The sequence below is a fragment of the Herpailurus yagouaroundi genome, unplaced genomic scaffold (genome assembly GCF_014898765.1).
Source record: "Herpailurus yagouaroundi ecotype Mexico unplaced genomic scaffold, PumYag 142, whole genome shotgun sequence".
NCBI lineage: Eukaryota > Metazoa > Chordata > Mammalia > Carnivora > Felidae > Herpailurus > Herpailurus yagouaroundi.
The window spans coordinates 48,451,202-48,470,267 of NW_024412397.1; the positions used below are offsets into that span (position 1 = coordinate 48,451,202).

Sequence of the window (19,066 nt, forward strand, 5' to 3'; positions counted from 1 at the left end):
AATGACACAGACTGTCCTTCAGGTGTTCATAATATGTGGGGACAGAGAGGTATAGTTGTGTGTGTGTGTGTGTGTGTGTGTGTGTGTGTGTGTGTGTGTGTATAGGAGTATGTAGAGTTGTATGTGCGTGTGCAGGTAAGTAGGGATGTGGTGGTGGGGTAAGGGTACATAAGGATGTGCATATATGGGGTGAGGACTATGTAAGGATGAATGTATATGGAGCTAGGCTAGTTAGGGTTATGTGTGCCAGGTAGGCAAATACAAGGACACGTGTGTGGTGGGTAGGGGTATGTAGGGATATGTATACATGGGGTGGGGGTACGTAAGGATGAATCTATATGGATGTAGGGATAGGTAAGGACATGTAGGGGGTGGAAGTACATACAGATGTGGAGGGGGAGGGGCATGTAGAAATATGTAGGGGAGGGGAATGAGGGAGTGTGCAGGGGGATAGGAGCATGTAGGCAAGCGTGTTGGGGGTACATAGCGCTATGATACGTTGGGCCTCCTTCTCAAATTTCTGAAACATGTAAAAAATGAGAAAGATAAAGCAGTTAATGATTTATTAAGTGAACAGTCTTGTATTTTTCCCTAAAGACCTTTCTCCAGCCTCCGTGAAAGCAACAGCCCCACCCCAGCTCTGAGCCACGACCCAGCACAGCCGCACCCACAGCCCGAGCCTGCTGCAGCCTGCCCGCAGAGCCCACCCTACCTGTGGGATGCGGGGGGGGGGGGGGGGGGGGGGGGGGGCGGTGAGGGGCAGCACCCACCTTTCGCACTGTGTGCCTGTGTATCCAGGTTTGCAGGAGCACCTCACGTTTTCCCCAGTCACAACACAGCCAGTGGCAAAACTGGAAGGAAGACAGAAAAAAGCCTCAGTAAAAACAAATCGATAGGCTTCATGCTCATTATTTTTTGCCACAAAGCACTGACTTGCCTTAAGTGGAAACAGACACCAAGGATCTGGTTACTTCTTATCTGAAGAAAAATGTGTCCATTAAGACTTGTGTAGATAATGATGAATTATTTCAGCTCACATGGGGCAAATCTTGGTACATAAGGACTGAAGGCATTTATTTAGTTTTATTTTTGGCTTGGAGAAATACATTCCTTCACTTGAGACAGAGCAAAGTAACTCATTTTGGAAGAAATGATTACAACAGCATTTTTCCAGGAATAACAAGGAAAGAATAAAACAAGTCTAGGCAGAAAAAAAGGACAGGGAGCTCGGATTCTTCAAAAAATTTTCCTCCTTGCTTATTCTAGTTCCTTCATATTGGGTACATTATCTCCTAGGAAGAAAAGGGGCCAGGCAGGAGGGACTAAGGCATAAAACAGGCTTGCCCGTCTAGGTATTTCTGTGGGCACAATCATTGGCGATTTTTACATTTTTCAAATCAAGTTGTGGGATTCTGATTCTCTTTCTTTTTGTTCTAACCTAGTGTATATTTGAGCAGCTTTTTTTTTTTCCAAATAAGTGAGCAGATCATGAAAAAACTCTGTTGCCTTGAGATATGTCTATAAACATTACACTGAATAAATCTGAGGGAAAATACCTCTATTTATCATTTGCTGGTAAAAGAATTTTTATCTGGGAAGTTTCTCTTGGCCTAGTAGATGGACAGAATTATACTGGTTTTTTTTTAAGTTTATTTATTTATTTTGAGAGACACAGAGAGAGAGAGTGCAAGTGGGGGAAGGGGCAGAGAAAGAGAATCCCAAGCAGGCTCTGTACTGTCAGCACAGAGCCGGATGCAATGCAGGGCTCGAACTCACGAACCGTGAGGTCATGACCTGAGCCGAATCAAGAACTAGACGCTTAGCCGACTGAGCCTCCAGAGTTATACTTCTAAAGGAACAGTTAGAAATTCATCAACAGTATGAATATTGATGGAGAAAGAGTTAAATAAAAACCATATTTCACTGATAAATCCGAGGAACTGTGTGTTACTTCAACTGCCAGAAAGCCAGATGCTGGCCTTCATGATAACACTATGCTGTGCCATCAAAGATGAAAAGCTTTCCCCTGAGCACCCCATGAAAATCTTGTTTCCACTCTCTCTAACGTCTGTTCCAACAAGTCTAGGCAAGTACTGAGTGCTAAATCCCTTTTCAAATAAAGTCACAGGACTGGGCAAGTTTAAGGAGTATCAGATACACAGAGAGCAAACCAGGGTGCACATTTCAAATACGCATCTTCAGAAAAGCCACATCTGGGCAGTGGCTTCTGGTAACGTGGCCAATTTCTCTGATACTGGCCTGATTTCATCCCGCCTTGTGGTTCACACTTGCTCCCGAGCCTGTGCACTGCAGATACTGTTATTGGTATCTTCCTGATTTTCAAATCAACTCTTGCTTTGTTTACTTGTATTTTGCTTGGACCCACAGCAGATGTGTCACGATAAGCAGGAATATGACAAGGTACCGAGGCCAAAGAGAACATGAATCACCATGAAATCCAAGTGGCAGGTTTCTACCTATGTCATGTATCTGCTGTACTGGAGTCTGAATGACAACTCAGGTCATGCTCCATGGCTCAGAACTGGCCTATGACTTCCATCACACCGAGGATAAATCCAAGTGCCTTGCTATAGCCTGCAAAGTCCTACGGGATCTGTACCCTGGGTGCCCCACCAACCTCACCTCCTGACCCTCTGTCCCACACTGCCCTCTAACCACGTCCTTACTCCATGGACACATCGTCACAGGGGCTGTCTCTTGTCTTTTCCTTGCCTCAGACCCTCAGTGCCAAGATACTGCCATGCTTACTCCATCTCATTGTTCCCTGGTCCTTGGCCAACGACCTCAGAAAACTCTCCTACTCTTCTGTAAAGAGTCTACTCACTCACTATCAATCACGTAGCCCTGTTATCAACTTCAAAGCCCATCTTTATCTGAAATTATGCTTATTTATTTGTGCATGTATTTCTTGTGTGTGACAACTCTCCCGGCCTGCATTCTCCAGGGGAAGCCTCATGAGAGCAGAGGCTGTCAGTCTTCTTTCCTGTAGTTTCCCTAGCACCTAGAGGAGGCTAACTCCTAGCCCCTGTATCAGGCGTTCAGTAAATAACGTTTAACCACCGAATGAAGAGTGAAAGGAAAGAGGAAAAGGAAAAGCACACAAGCGTACACTTGGGAAACTGTTCTTATTTGTTTTGCTTTTGTTTTGCATTTTTGCATGTTCTTTTTTAAATACAACTGCTTTGAGACAGAATTCACATACTGTATCACTTGTCCATTTCAAGCATACAATTCAATGGCTTTTAGTAGATTCACAGAGTTGTAAAAACCATCAGTATGATCAACTACAGAACATGTTCATCACCCCCCAAAGAAATCCCACACCCTTACCAGCCACTTCCTATACACTGCCCCTCTCCCACTCCCCATCTCTGGTCCCAGGCAACCACCACGCTACTTCCTATCTCCACAGATTATTTTCAAGCTCTCACAGTACCTGTTGGAATGAGGACATGGGCAGACGCTACAGTGTCCGTGGATGGCATTCCCATAGTGACCCTCTTTGCAGCGCTCACAGTGTTCCCCAGCAGTGTTATGCTGGCAGTTCTTGGGACAGATGAACACACAATTAAGAGCAGCCAATTACATTTATTATTATTAAGATTGTTATCACCTTAATTACTCACGCAATTATAACTCAAGTCCTCTGACCCTGTATAGAGCTATGAATCACTAATGGTATATATTCCTATCTATCCCGTTACTGTTGGTACTGGAAAATAAAACATGTAAGCATCCTTCCATCAGCTATTTGGTGCTTAGCATCAGGAGGATGAAGTTGGAGGAAGACCAGCTAGATTCAAACTCACTCCAATGTTTCACAGCTGTGTAGCCTTGGGCAAGATTCTTTACCTCTCTGAGCCTCGGTATTTTTGTGTTGTTGTTTTTTTTTTAACCAGTTGTATTGATGTATGATTTACACACAATTCTAATTTTCTTAAAACATATAGTTAGAATAATACCCACTTTCGAAGGCTGGGAGGATTTTAAAAAGTACACTATAGCTTCAGCAAGGTGTTAGCCCTATCCCTCTTCCCCTGAGAATAATGTCTATGAAAATCAACTTGTTTTACGCAATTCAGTTACTCGTGATATACTAAAGAGGAATATAGTTGAAATAAGTTAACATGTAGAATTTATTAAAACAATGAAAAGCTGCATTGTATCTAAAGAAATAATTCCAGCATCTCAGTTTAATTCCAATGTCTCCAAGAAGCAAGATGTTGTTTATCTACGTTGTGCGTTTATGTAAATCCAATTATTTTCATGCCAAAGTCAATGCCTATTGAAAGTTGTTCTTCAATAAAGCACTGAGACGAGATGACTTTCCAATTGAGCAGTCCATTGAGGCAAATCCTAGCAGATGGTATCAAATTTGCTTATTTTGTGGAATTTTTAATGTTTCTTGCTTTACTCTAGTAATACATATGTAAATGCACAAAACTATCCAGGAAACCACTCGCCTATTGTGGGCATTTGATAATTCAGAGACACTCTATATGACCAGGAATAAGTCTAATGTTTTTGAAACGTGCTTTTATGTAGAGGTGGGGCTTGGTAGGAAACTCCAATGGCTGTGAGTTTTCAATAATATCTGAAACCGGGTTGCGAAAAACAACATGCACCTATATCCTAAGTGGGTGCGGCCCTGCTTTGAATGTGAGACTGTCCCTTCCAGCATAATGTCATCAGTTCCTTTGGCTTAAACACAACCATTCCTCACAAACCTTTCAATAACAGACCATCACAATCCACATGTTATAACATGTTTTCATACTTTTTTTCCCGATATGAAATCGTGTCATACACGCAAGGGACGTTGTTTACACATTAATGTGGGATCATCACCAGAAAGCTCATCCCTGCCCTGAATCCTTCCCTCTTTCCCCAAAAGTCACTGCCATGACAGTTTTTCCTGTAGACCTGGATGCTAGGACCAAATCCACATGCAGTGTATTGGATCCACAGAGGGGTCTCTCCTTGACCTTTACCTTGCTCCACGGTCCTGACTCTCTCACAAAACAGTCGTTTTTTTGAATGGATTATTTACTTTTCCACTTTAGTTTCCTTTCTTTTTAAACTCTAAATGACATTCTTAAGGAACAACATAGCTGAATAGATATATTTTAATCCTAGATCTACTTAGTTCTGAGCTGAAAACATTGGAGAAGCAAGAACATGGAGAAACAAGAATTATGGTGAGGTCATCTGCGTCCTACTGAAAACACCCTGACCTCTGGTCCTCCTCGGGAGTGGGGGAAGAATGGTAGAAAGGGGTGAGAACCTGTGTTGCTTGAGAAGGTCCCATAGGAATGTCTGAAATACCCCTACCCTCAGCTGAGAACACCTATCTTGATAGTTGTCTTTCTCAGTCCTGCAAATATGAGATATCTGCTTACCAATTTCCTTATGGTTTACTGTGAATAAATTCACGGATGGATGGATGGATGGATGGATGGATGGATGGATGGATGAATCCACATCCACTCCCACATCATGTGCTCTCTTAGCTCCATCGGACACCAAACATCCATTGGGCATCTACTGCGTGTCCCACCATGCTACCAGGTACTAGGGATGCCCAGATGGATCGGCACCCTGACCAGGGGGCAAATAGAACCCTGTGAGTACACACGTTAAATACAACGTGGAAAACTTGATGGCTGATGCACCCCAGCATCCCATAAGTGCAAGAGGAGCTTCAGAGAAGGGCTTCTGGAGGCGATGATGCCTTCTGCATGGAGACTAAAAGGAGGGGAATTAGCTGGGCAGAGAAGTGAGGGGAGGGCACACCAGGCATAGGGAGCAGCGTGCATAGAATGTCAGTCGTGCAGGAGCACAGCGGTGCGTGTGGGCAAGATGAAGCAATTGGTATTCTGGAGAGTGAAGGGCAAGGCGGGGTGGGATGCAGCTGGAAAGGTAGCAGCTCAGATCACGGGAAACCTGAGGCGGCACGGAGGAGCATGGACCTCTGGCCATGAGCGTCACGAGAGCCCCAGGCCACCTGTGGGTTTCAGGTAAGTCTGGCAGGGGGGAAATGGGCACGAGAGCCAGGGAGTAAAGAAAGGAAAACCGAAAGAGGAAGGGACATGGGAACAGAGTGGTAGAAGAGGGATGACAGAGATGACAGAAGGCAAGGGGAGTGGGGGAGGGGCAGCAATATGGGGAGAAAGGGGGCCAGGAGAAGAGACAGAGCCTTGGTGAAGAGAAAGGGGCCTGTCACTGCGGGTCCTTCCGGCTGACGACGGCACCCACGCAACATACGACCTGCTGCTCTTGGACGCACAGGGCTTTACTGCTAAGGGCTGGGGTTACTTTCTTCTTCAAAGTTCGAAGTTTATTCTTGAAACAATATGGAGATTTGCACAAGAGTCAAGGTCCCAGATATTAGAAATTGACTCGGCTCTTGAGAGACGAAGTCCAATTTGCAGCGGAACCAGCCCATTCGATGGTGAAAAGTACTTGGTTTCCAAATCGTTATGGATCTTTGAGAATGAAGGCTGCATCCTTGGCTCCGATAAAACGGGCACCTCCCCCGCCCCCCCACCCAGGGCAGGGGCAACGCTCAGAGCCTGCCAGGGGAGCACTGCGCAGGGGAGCGAGTGCAGGCACTGGCCCCACGCCTCTGTGGGAGCGCGCATGCGCGCACGTTCCCCACGGGACCGCAAGCCTCGCGGAGGCGTGAAGGCGGGGAGGGCATCGGGTAGTTTTAACCACAGTGTTTAGCTCACTACCTCCCACGATAGCAAAGGCTCCGTAAAGGTTTCCTGAATGAATTCTTTCTAAAGGCCATATGGCCATTAGGGACAAGTGAAGACACAGCTACAGAGAAAGGAAATGACAAAGAAAATCTTGTTTGAATAAAACAGATGAATTATGACTCACTAGTGATCCTTCCGCTGGGTGAATGGACGCAGAGAATGGCTACTTTTGTTCTTTGGCAGCTTTGATAGAGTGGACGTGACATCTAGCCACGGTTCAGTGACAAGATAAATATTTATTATAAATTAAAGCATCTACCTGTGTTACACATGGCATACACTGTGAAATATAAATTATTATAGAAGAGTATTTATGAGCTGAAAACTACTATTTCGTATTTATGAGCTGAAAACTACTATTTCCCAATGAGTTTTATTGCTTTTGAACATACAAGGTTAAAATTCTACAGAATATTCTATCAACAATGTCCTGTCCTGGCCTGTCCCATCTTGTAGTGGAAGCAGTTCCCTGGGACATGCTGAATTTGGCTTAATACAGTCTAGGAGCTCAAAGAATTGAAACACACTCTAGATGCATTGCACAACGCAAAGGAAATCCGTGCCAGAAGAATGCATTTTCAAACAGCACAACGTTAAGTGGGGGGGACTTGTGCTCCTGGGGGCACTGATGCTGTCTTTCTTTGTATCTGTCCATTCTCCTTCCAAGTAGGGAGGCCCTGGCTGCCAGGGATGAAAGAGAGGAAGGCAGAAGAAAAAATGTGCTGCTTCAGGATACAAAAGAAAAAATTTCCCGACAATCCAATTTTCTATGGGAAATATTTTTTAAGGTATTTTAAAATAAGATTATTTTCCAGTGGATAGGCCACAGACAGCAAGGACTCACCTCACCTGTCTTCCTACATAAACCCACTTTGTCTTGGCAGCCGCAGATTAGTGCTTGAGTGACTTGAGTATGTGCCTTAAGTCTTTCTAAGCGTCATCTTCTCCCCGATTACTTGCTTGAGCTATTGCTCATCTAACAGCCACAAGGCTCCCCTCCTGCAGCCTCCTGCTACCCCAACAAAACAGGGTCCCAAAGCAGTGGCTCTGATTTGTTTTATTCCACCAGGAATTAAGTCCCGGGAATCCACCCATTAAAAACATTCCATGAAGCAAAAATTTAGAAGCTAATGTGTCATTTCGTTGTTCAGCTAGGAGTTCTTCTCCGATGGCATGTGTTAAAATGGAGGGAAAAGGGAAGTGTAAAATAATTCAGCCTGATAATGCTGAATGCCATGTTTACAAAGCAACCTCAATTTGGCTTTGGGTTTGGCTGGAGATGTGATATTTGATGTCTCAGGGACCAGTGGGATGAGGGTGGGGGGCGAGGGGACAGGGAGACACAGATCGTCGGCCAGGAGAGTATCAATTTACTCACGATACATATTCCCGAGCCATCCTGGCATCGATTTGAATGTCCGTTGCAATTGCAGGGAACACATCGTCCGGTATATGCACCTTTGCTATCCCGATAGTATCCGGGGCTACAACCCTGTTTTTCAAACAAAGCATTTAGTCAACATAAAGAATTATTATCCAAAGCATGTGCCAATTCTGACTGTCAAGCATTCACTTTCTTTTTAAAATTTATTTTTAACATTTATTCACTTTTGAGAGACAGAGTGTGAGTCGGGGAGGGGCAGAGAGAGAGGGAGACACAGAATCCTAAGAGGCTCCAGACTCAGCCGACAGCACAGAGCCTGGCATGGGGCTTGAACTCACGAGCCACGGGATCATGACCTGGGCTGAAGTCAGACGCTTAACCAACTGAGCCACCCAGGTGCCCCAAGCATTCACTTTTTAAATCTTTTTTCCTTTAGTTGGTATGTGGATTTCTACTTTCAAATACTAGCCAGTCCACTGGCTCCCTTTGTCAGATTCTACCTTGTTTCCACGCCACAGCACGCGTGTGTGCTAGTGGCAGAGCGGGAGATGTGTGGGGGGACATGAGAGAAAAGGGAGACGTGGAGGGAGGAGTGTGGAAATGGCTTCCTCTCCTTCAACCGTTTTAGGGCAAGTGGAGGGGTGGAGAGGTGAAGGGGTAAAGAGGGTCAGGACATCAGTCTTTGGTGGGGAAAGTCTCTAAGCAAATCCTTTCAAGTTCAAGTGCTCTTAGGGCAGGCATTCCGTCTCCAAGTAGGAGTTTGGACTGGTGGATGAAGGGGGACTAAGGAGTCTTCATTAGGATCTATTCAATAATGGCAGAACCGGGGGAATCATGTCACTGCCAGTCACTGGTCTATAAGCAAAAGCGAACTCGGGGGAGAGGACCGTGCCTGTGTTCTCTACAGAACGCTGCAGGGACGCTGGGCTCCAATGGGACACGCAAAGACCCAGCTGGAGGGAATCTCACTGGGTGTGGTCTTCTTTTCTTGTTCAATGTTGCTTTGACCATATGTGTGTGTGTGTGTGTGTGTGTGTGTGTGTGTGTGTGTGTACATATATATATATTTTAAGGATTCTAGTTGGGCGCCTGGGTGGCTCAATGAACCCATTGACTTTGGTTCAGGTCACAGTCTTGCAGTTCACGAGTTCGAGCCCTACAATGGGCTTTGTGCTGGCAGCTCAGAGCCTGGAGCCTGCTTTGGATTCTGTGTTTCCCTCTCTCTCTGCCCCTCCCCCACTCACATGCTGCCTCTCTCTCTCTCTCTCAAAAATAAATATTTTAAAATAAATAAATACTTAAAAAAGGATTCTAGTTAAGAATGCCCCCAACAGAAGAAAAAGCAATTCTTCCAACACCAGCCATTAAAAATTATTTAGATTTCTGTCTTTAAAGCGAATCATAGGCATTTTGTTTATTTTGGCAGAGCAAATTAATACACTGATTCAAACCAAATGTTGTCCCCAGTTTCTTTAAGTGGCCTCCATATATGGCCTATCTAAAGCATCAGGAAAAAACAATATTTCAAGATAAAAGATCATCTTTCATCTAATCCTCTTTAAACAGCATTATGTCTATAAGACTCTGAAGCTACAATCAAGAGAAATCAGAAAATCAACCATCCATTCTCATTCATCCGTAGCCATAAAGGGCTCTACCTGGTCTGGTGGGAAAGAGGATGAAGCCAACCTTATAGAGCTGGAGAAAGAAGCCTGGTATACTCCCCGGAGTAGAACATCCCAGTTTCTGATAGGAGTTTCTTCCAAAATTACCAATTACTACACACTGGACACAATAACAAGACTATAATTTCCAGTACGTTTTCCCCTTCAGCTATTAGAAACCATGTTTAGGCAAAAGAAGCTATTGCAAAAAATGAGATTGCTTTATGTGTTATATGAATAGGCTTGTCTACAGGAGAATCGAAGTATGAAAGGAATGTTCTTTAATTGAAAACACAACTGAGAGAGTCGTTCGAACAAAATTCAGCCACTGGTAGTGTGATCATATCTACAAGCAAATACTCTCCACTACTAAGTGGCAAGTGTCTCTTAATTACCCCCACATATCACATTACATGCTTATGAAATAATATTTGGTAAAGAACAAATTATCCAAATAAATAAATATATGTGGTTCATTTATGACAACATGTCTGAGTAAAAAGCCTTAATTAAACATGTTTGGCAGGAGGACGGTCCATCCTGATTAAAATTAAACCACCCACCTTAATTTGCTTTCGATTAGAAACAGAAAAAGTCCCCTACAAGTCACATGACTTCTCAGGCAGAAGGTTTGTCGGTTACTGAAATATAATCATTTTCTCACCTCTACAAAGCACACAAACTCCACACAATCTTATACACAATTCAGTTCAAGTACTCAGATTGTATTGAAGATTTACTCTAAATGAAAATGAATGTATCCTAATATATCATTTCAGAAAGGGGTTTAGCAACCATATTTTTTAAGTAACAATTTTTCAGGATCACTTTTCCAATAAACTTTTGTGGTACAAATGATAAAACGAAACGATGTCCCTATCAGGTTTTCAGGGCTACCTCAGCAGCCATTGGATCCATTTCTCTGTGAGCATACATGTAAAAATCCAGAAAGTTGAGACAGAGAGAGAGACAGAGAAAGAGAGAGAGAGAGCAAGCGAGCAGACTTTATGAGTGTTTAATGCCTGGCAAATTGAAGCATGTCTTGTTAGGTATTATACAAATTCAATCTCATCACTTTTCTTAAACATGGATTTCACTGATTTTCGTGGTTTACTTTACCGGTAAATTTTCTTCCAAGCAGAATTTGGAAGTCTACAGGCACTGGACTCTTGTCTTGGGGCCTGAGTTACTCTCGAAAGGGCACAAAGTTTCATAGTGTACTAACATCCCACAAACATTCAAACTCTGAGCTGTCTGGGCATTTCCAGGTGGGCTGATGTTTACGGGGTTTGTGGTTAACAGCTCAGGAGAACAATCTGTCAGGCACCGTAATAAACCCTGCCAGTCAACAGGACAGGGAGGCTCTGGGTCCCTCCCCCAGCCCACCCATTATTCATTCATCCCCTTAACTTAAAAAATGTCATAAAGCTAGGAACCCTTCCCCAGCCCAAACCAAATTTAAAAGGGACATTACCTGGCTGGGCTTAAACTCCACATAACTTGCTTGCAGATGGCTTTGACCCGGAGGCTGAAGAAACGCTACCCTTTGCTGCTGTGAATTATATCCCAGACACTGCCCCACAGCTGCCCCAAAGATCCACAGCCATCCAGCACTCCAGGCTGACCACCTCACTGTGGGGGACATCCTGGTCCCTGGGCGTCCTGCTGGCTGCACGCAAACCTTTTCCTCTTCCTCTTATACCTGCCCTTCCTGCTTCAGTGCCCAAGCCCGCCTGACTCAGGTGAGGCAGGCTGTCTGCGGCAGGAGGCCCCACCTGTAAACTTCACCCATGAGTCAGCCTGTGAGAGAGCGCACATAACAGTCCCACAGGGAAGAACGCCGCTCTGTAATTCCTGCGAGGTGGGGTAGGCATCACCTTCTACCCACCTTACCCCGCAGACGGCACTAGCTGATTAGAGCAGATGTAAATCACAGGCTGAGTCACGAGCAAAGAACACGCCCGGGGCAGGAGGCTGGTAATCCAGAGGTTCCACTCCTTCCCTGGGGCTATGATTTTATTTAATGGGGCTAGAAAAGAGATAGGAGGAAGGGGGTGGGGAAGAAGAATCTTGGCACCTGTGGACTAAATGTTAAAAGACAGAAGTCCCCACGGGGTACCTGGGTGGCTCAGTTGGTTAAGCGTCTGACTTTGGCTCAGGTCATGATCTCCCCAGAAAACCACGACAGGTAATATATTTGCAAGTTAAAAAAAGAAACTTGAGGGGCGCCTGGGTGGCGCAGTCGGTTAAGCGTCCGACTTCAGCCAGGTCACGATCTCGCGGTCCGTGAGTTCGAGCCCCGCGTCAGGCTCTGGGCTGATGGCTCAGAGCCTGGAGCCTGTTTCCCATTCTGTGTCTCCCTCTCTCTCTGCCCCTCCCCCGTTCATGCTCTGTCTCTCTCTATCCCAAAAATAAATAAACGTTGAAAAAAAAAATTAAAAAAAAAAAAAAAAAGAAACTTGTGTGCAGATCACCTAGGGGCTTTCTGCGATCAAGGGGTGAGGATAGAAAGGGGAGGATGTTGCTAAATGTACATACAGGGGGTAGAGGGAATACACCGAGTGATAATATTTGCTATTTCCTAATAATTGCACCAAACATTGTGCTTTCCCTCCCATCAGGAAGAGAACCTATTTACAACTTGAGATACGACAGTTTCATTTTATGGCACAATTTAATCATCTGAGGACAAGTCAGGCTGGCTGGGCCTGGCAGGAAGATCTGCTGTGAGCTCAGAAACTGGGCTGCCACGTCCCCTGGAAGAACCAGGACACTGTCTGGACTCTAAACTGGAGAGGCCCTCGACTAAAGAACAGCACAAGAACCCGAGGTCACCTACTGGAAAGGCAGTGGCTCAAATACTGGGATGCCCACTGGCGGGCTCCTTCTACTTCCCAGAAAGTCCTGATTTCTACAACCTCCAGGATTGACCAAATGCCTGCGGCTTTCCAGTGGAATTTGAGATGTCTGTGATTTCTTTTTTGTATTTCATACCTGAAGGTGGTCCAGGTAAGACAGAAGCTATAGCCCAGGAGATACCTGTCTGATGGACAGAGTACTTCAGACCGTCCAGCAGGGTGGGGGCAGCAGACAGAAGGGGCAGCCACAGGAGTCCTAGGGGGAATTTCTTCCTACCTGGCATGAGTCACCGGTGTAGCCAGGGGGGCAGGCACACATCTCCACATGATGTGCTCTACGCCCACTTCCTGTGGCAGAGGCCTCCTCCAGTCCCACCCCGCTCAAGGAGAGCCGCTGAGTCTCGGTGAAGTAGAGGCCTCGGAGACGCACACCTTCTAGTCTAGACAGTACCATCATCAGCTCTTCCCGGGACACGGAGGCACCGCTGCTGGCGTGCCTGAAGTTTCCCTACACATGGAAAAAGAAAAGCAAGGTCTCCCCTTGGCAAGCTCACTTCCAGGGCTTTCAGAGAGGCAGGCGTCCAGCACAAGTCAAAGGAAAGGCACGGAAGACAAGAGGGAAGAAAGAAGGGAAGGGGAGGGGAGGGGAGGAGGAGACGAGGAGAGGAGAGAACAGAAGTTAGTATAAGATAGCAGATTTATATTTAGAGTCAGGTGTCCTGGGTTATTCCTAAGAAAAGAGAGTGCCACATGAAAGGGGAAAAAAATGAAGGCAGGAAATAAGGCAAAATGAAATGCAATAAGATTTCCTAGTGTTTACTTATTTTAAAATGCACTTTTGGGGCACCTGGTGGCTCAATCGGTTTAATGTCTCTCTTTTTTAAACTTTTTTTAAAAGTATATTTATTTATTTTGAGAGAGAGAGAGAGGGCAAGGGAGGGGCAGAGAGTGAGGGAGAGAGAGAATCCCAGGCAGGCTCCTTGCTGTCAGTGTGGAGACAGAGGCGGGGCTCGATCTCAGGAACTGTGAGATCATGACCTGAGCCAAAATCAAGAGTCAGACACTTAATAGACTCAGCCACCCTGGCGCCGCAGAGTATCTGACTCTTGATTTTGGCTCAGGTCATGATCCCAGGGTCATGGGACTGAGCCCCACCTTGGGCTCCATGTTGTGCATGGAGCCTGTTTAAAATATTCTCTCTCTCTCTCTCTCTCTCTCTCTCTCTCTCCCTTTCCCTCCCTCCCTCCACTTCTCGCTTCCTCTGTCCCTCTAACCAACTCTCTCTCTCTCAAATAAATAAATAAACACATAAATAAATAATTTTTTTTAAAAATGCACTTTTGTAGGGCGCCTGGGTGGCGCAGTCGATTAAGCGTCCGACTTCAGCCAGGTCACGATCTCGTGGTCCGTGAGTTCGAGCCCCGCGTCGGGCTCTGGGCTGATGGCTCGGAGCCTGGAGCCTGTTTCCGATTCTGTGTCTCCCTCTCTCTCTGCCCCTCCCCCGTTCATGCTCTGTCTCTCTCTGTCCCAAAAATAAATAAACGTTGAAAAAAAAAATTAAAAAAAAATGCACTTTTGTGTGTGCAAGCACAAAATGAATGAGAATGATACAGGAGAAAGGCTTAAGGAAACCCACTGAGTCATGCAGTTAGATCACTCATTAAATGTACATCATTGGGACAGAAAGTACAATCTTTTCTTGCACACACACATTTATATTTTACTTTTATGATGGTAAAAGGCACATCACATAAAATTTACCATTTCAGCCATTTTTAAGTGTACAGTAGAATAGCATTAATTATATTCACATTGTTGTATAACACATCCTAGACCTTTATCATCTTGCAAAATGGAAACTCTGTACCTATTAAGCAATTTCTCCTCTCCCGCCAATTCCTGAAAACCACCATTCTACTTTCTGATATTATGAATTTGATTACTTTAAATACCTCATATAAGTGGAATCACTCAGTATTTGTCTTTTGGTGACTGGCTTATTCCACTCAGCATAAAATCTTCACATTACGTTCCAGCATCTAAGTAGCTAGAACTATCATATTCTAGCACGTGATAGGATTTCCTTTTTAAGGTAATATAATATTCCAACATATGTATGTACCATATTTTCTTTACCCGTTCATCTGTCATCTGCCACCTCTTATCTACTGTGAATAGTGCTGAAATGAACATGGATGTGTGAATAGCTGTTCAAAACGCTATTTTCAATTCTTTTGGGTATATACTCAGAAGTGGGATTGCTGGATCACGTGGTCATTCTATCTTTAAAATTTTTTTAAATCTCAATACTCTTTTCCACAGTGGCTCGCACTGTTTTATAATCTCACCAACAGTGCACATGTGTTCCAATTTCTGCACATCCTCACCAACACTTGTTATTCTGTTTTATTTTTAACAGTAGCCATCCTAATGACTGTGAGATGGTATCCCGTTGGTTTTGATTTGCATTTCTCTACTAATTAGTGATGTTGAGTATCTCTTCATGTAAAAGCCTGCACTTAGAAAAAGAATTTTTTTTTTCATGTTTGTTTATTTTTGAGAGAGAGAGACAGAGCATGAGCAGTGGAGGGGCAGAGAGAGAGGGAGACACAGAACTGGAAACGGGCTCCAGGCTGTTAGCACAGAGCTCGACATGGGACTTGAACTCAGGAAGTGTAAGATCATGACCTGAGCTGAAGTCGGAGGCTTAAACGACTGAGCCACCCAGTCATCCCTAAAAGACTGCACATTTAACCTTTATATTCTGTTGCCTCCTTAAAACTTGGCTTCCGTATGTCTTAAATGGGCATAATAATATCTAATCTCTCAGCAGTATGATGAGGATTATGTGTCCTATAGTGTCCTATATAGTAGAGGATTAAAGCAAATTAAATAATATAATGTACATAAAGTGTTTAGCCCAATGCCTAACATGTAGTAGACATTCCATAAATGGTATCTATTATTATTTACATATAAATAAGATACTAATATAATTTTAGTTTATATTTTTAACAGCTTGAGGTATGATTTGCATACAATTATATTCCCTTATTTTAAGCATACAATTTTTAGTAAATTTACAGAAGCATGCAACCATCGCCACAATGTAGTTTTACATTTTCATCCCCCTACCCCCAAAAGAACCCTTGTGCCCATTTGTAGTTACTGCCTATTCCCATCCCAAGCCCCAGGCAACTGTCTCTAGCTTTACCCTTGTTGGACCATTTATATAAATACAAGCTTTAGGGGGGCGCCTGGGTGGCTCAGTTGATTAAGCGTCTGACTTCGGCTCAGGTCATGATCTCGCGGTCCATGAGTTCAAGCCCTGCGTCGGGCTCTGTGCCGACAGCTCAGAGCCTGGAGCCTGTTTTGGATTCTGTGTCTCCCTCTCTCTCTGACCCTCCCCCATTCATGCTGCCTCTCCCTGTCTCAAAATAAATAAACATTAAAAAAAAAGTTAAAAATAAATAAATAAATAAATAAATAAATAAATACAAGCTTTAGGGACGCCTGGGTGGCTCAGTCAGTTAGGCATCTGACTCTTGGTTTCGGCTTGGGTCATGATCTCACAGTTCAAGAGTTCTGTGCTGCTAGTGTGAAACCTGCTTGGGATTCTCTCTCTCCCTCTCTCTCTGCCCCTCCCCCACTCATGCTTGCTCTCCCACTTGCTCTCTCTCAAAATAAATTTAAAATAACACTTAAAAATTAATCAATAAATACAAACTATTTCAATAGTACACAAATGCTTATCTTCTATTCATTTCTTCACCTGCTCTGTTGTGCTCTTATTATCATGTACATTATGTCTTTATACACTGTATGCTGATCAACACAGACTTATAATTACTTATAATTATTGCTTTAAGCAGTTGTCTTTTAAATCAGAAGAAGTTACAAACAAAAGATATATTTTTACTGCCTTTCATATTTACCTATGTAGGTACCTTTACTAGTGTTTTTCATTTCTAACAGGGATTGAAGTTATTGTCTATAGTGTCCTTTCATTTCTGTCTAAAGATTCCCATTAGTATTTCTTAAAAGGAGGGCAGGATAGCACTGCATTCTCCCTGTTTTGTTTATAATGGAATGTCTTCATTTCTCCTCCATTTTTGAAGGACGTTTTTCTGGATATGTAATTCTTTGCTGCCCCACTGCCTTCTGACTTCCATGGTTTCTGGTGAATAGTTAGGTCTTAACCCTATTGAGGACCCTTGTATGTGATGTGCTTCTCTCCCATTGCTTTTAAGATTGTCTTTGTCTTTCAGAATCTTTACTATGATGTTTCTAATGTGTGGATCTCTTGCATTTGCCCGACATGAAGTTTGTTGAGCTTGGATGTGTAGATTAATGATTTTCATCAAATCTGATAAGTTTTGCAGCCATTATTTCTTTAAATATTGTTTCTCTTTTCTTCTCTCTCCTCTTGTTCCGGTACTTCAATTATTCACATGTTGGTACATTGGATGGTGTCTCCTATGTCTTTGAGAGTCTGTTTGTTTTTCCTCACTCTTTTTACTTTCTGTTCCTCAGACTGAATAATCTCAATTGACCTTCAAATTGGCTGATCCTTTCTTCTGCCTGTTCAACTCTGTTGTTGAGCCCTGGTCTTAGTCAGCCTGGCTGCCATAACAAAACACCATAGACTCAATGGCTTAAACAACAGAAATCTGTTTTCTCAAAGTTATAGAGGCTAGAAGTCCCAGATCAAGATTGCCAGCCAGTTTGGTCCCTGGTGAGAATTTTCTTACTAGCTTACACATGGTTGCCTTCTCACTGTGTTCTTATGTGGTAGACAGAGAGAGGGACTTTTCTGGTGTCTCCTTTTATAAGGGCATTGATTCATCAGATCACAGCTCTATCCTTATGATCTTATTTAACCTTAATTACTTCTTTACTCCAAATACACTCAAACTAGAGACCAGGGCTTCAACACATAAATTTGGAGAGAACACAATCCAGTCCACAGCAGCTCTTCTAGTAAACTCTTCATTTTCAGATATTGTAATTTTCAACCCTAGAATTTCTATTTGGTTCTTTTTTTTATAATTCCTATTTCTTTACTAGTATATTGCATTTGGTGAGATATTGTTCTCATATTTTACTTTGGTTCTTTAGACATGGTATTCTTTAGTTCTTTGACGTATGTTGATTTAAAGTCTTTGTGTAGTTAAGTCCAATGTCTGGGCTTCCTTAGGGACAGTTTCTATTTATTTATTGCATTTCCCTCCTGTGCACGGACCATGCTTTCCTGTTTCTTTTTCATGTCTCATATTTTTTTGTGGAAAACTGGACATTTGACATAATGTAACATGGCAACTCAGGAAATCATATTTCTCCCCCCTCCCCAGAATGTGTTGCTGTTGCTATTTACTATTGTTGTTTGTGTCTTTGTTTAATGAGTTTTCTGAACTAATTCTGTAAAGTCTGTATTCTTTGTCATGTAAGGCCATGAAAGTCTCTGCTTAGGTAGCTTAGTGGTCAGCTAGTGACTGGACAGAGATTTCTTTAAATGCATAAAACCGAAAAGTCTCTTAGTATCTGCCAAGGGGTTTGTGTGTATGTTGAGGGACCCCTCAACACTCAGCCAGGCAGCTGACAACTCTGTTTTAGCCTTAACTCCTGGTTTATTCTAAGCCTCAAGGTCAGCTACAGGTGAGGTCTTAGGGCAGTGTCAGGTCTTTCCTGAGCATGCTCACAGCCCTGAGTATGTGTGGCCTTCTACCTTCCCAAGATTGTGTTGGAGCTTTTCAAAGCCCCTATGGACATCTCATTCCCAGCTTTTTAAGTTTTGTGATTAGCCTATTATTAGCCCCAACTGTTATCCATCACCTCAGGCAGCCATGAAGTTAAGCAACCGCCTCTAAATGTTTTCAGACATCCCAAGGGAAAAGCTTTTCATTTTGGAGACGGTTCCAAGTCAGGTCAAACAAAGACAGCTTAGAGGTAGAATCTTCCAGAAAACCTCCAGACAGGTCAAATCATGATAGTTCTCTGGGAGTGAAGCTTTGTATAAGCTCCGATGCCACTGTCTCCCCTGATGGTTGCTGGGCTACTGGCCTTCACCTTGCTGGTGGGCTATTGTTTTTCAAAGCTACTGTGGAGGTGGGGGATGGGAACAGAGCAAGCTGACTGCCACAAAGCCTGATGTTCTTACCAAAATTCAGCCATTTTTCTTGAATAAACACTTTTCAGATTGTTGTAAGCCTTTGATCAATGTCTAGGTTCTAACATACTTGATTCTAACCATTTTTGCCAGATTTCTTATTGCTTTTACAGAGGAGAGAATTTCTGGAGGTTCCTCTTCCACCAATTTTGCTGGCATGTCCACTCTCATATAAATAGAATATGTGGTCTGTGTCTTGCTTCTTTCACTCA

General features: G+C 43.6%; 1 protein-coding gene across 5 annotated transcripts in view; it reads right to left on the minus strand.

Annotated features, from left to right (window-relative positions):
* Nucleotides 1–19,066, minus strand: part of LAMA3 (laminin subunit alpha 3) — a 279,417-nt gene that overhangs the window by 64,743 nt on the left and 195,608 nt on the right. For 3 of the 5 annotated variants that reach the window (XM_040479219.1, XM_040479218.1, XM_040479217.1), the window contains 4 exons: nt 12,966–13,196; nt 8,161–8,274; nt 3,458–3,567; nt 771–851 (listed from right to left, as the gene is read on the minus strand). In XM_040479219.1, coding sequence (XP_040335153.1) covers nt 771–851; nt 3,458–3,567; nt 8,161–8,274; nt 12,966–13,196 — 536 coding nt within the window. Of the gene's footprint in view, nt 1–770; nt 852–3,457; nt 3,568–8,160; nt 8,275–11,304; nt 12,046–12,965; nt 13,197–19,066 lie in introns of those variants that run through there. The other 2 variants (XM_040479222.1, XM_040479220.1) reach the window with 2 other exon arrangements.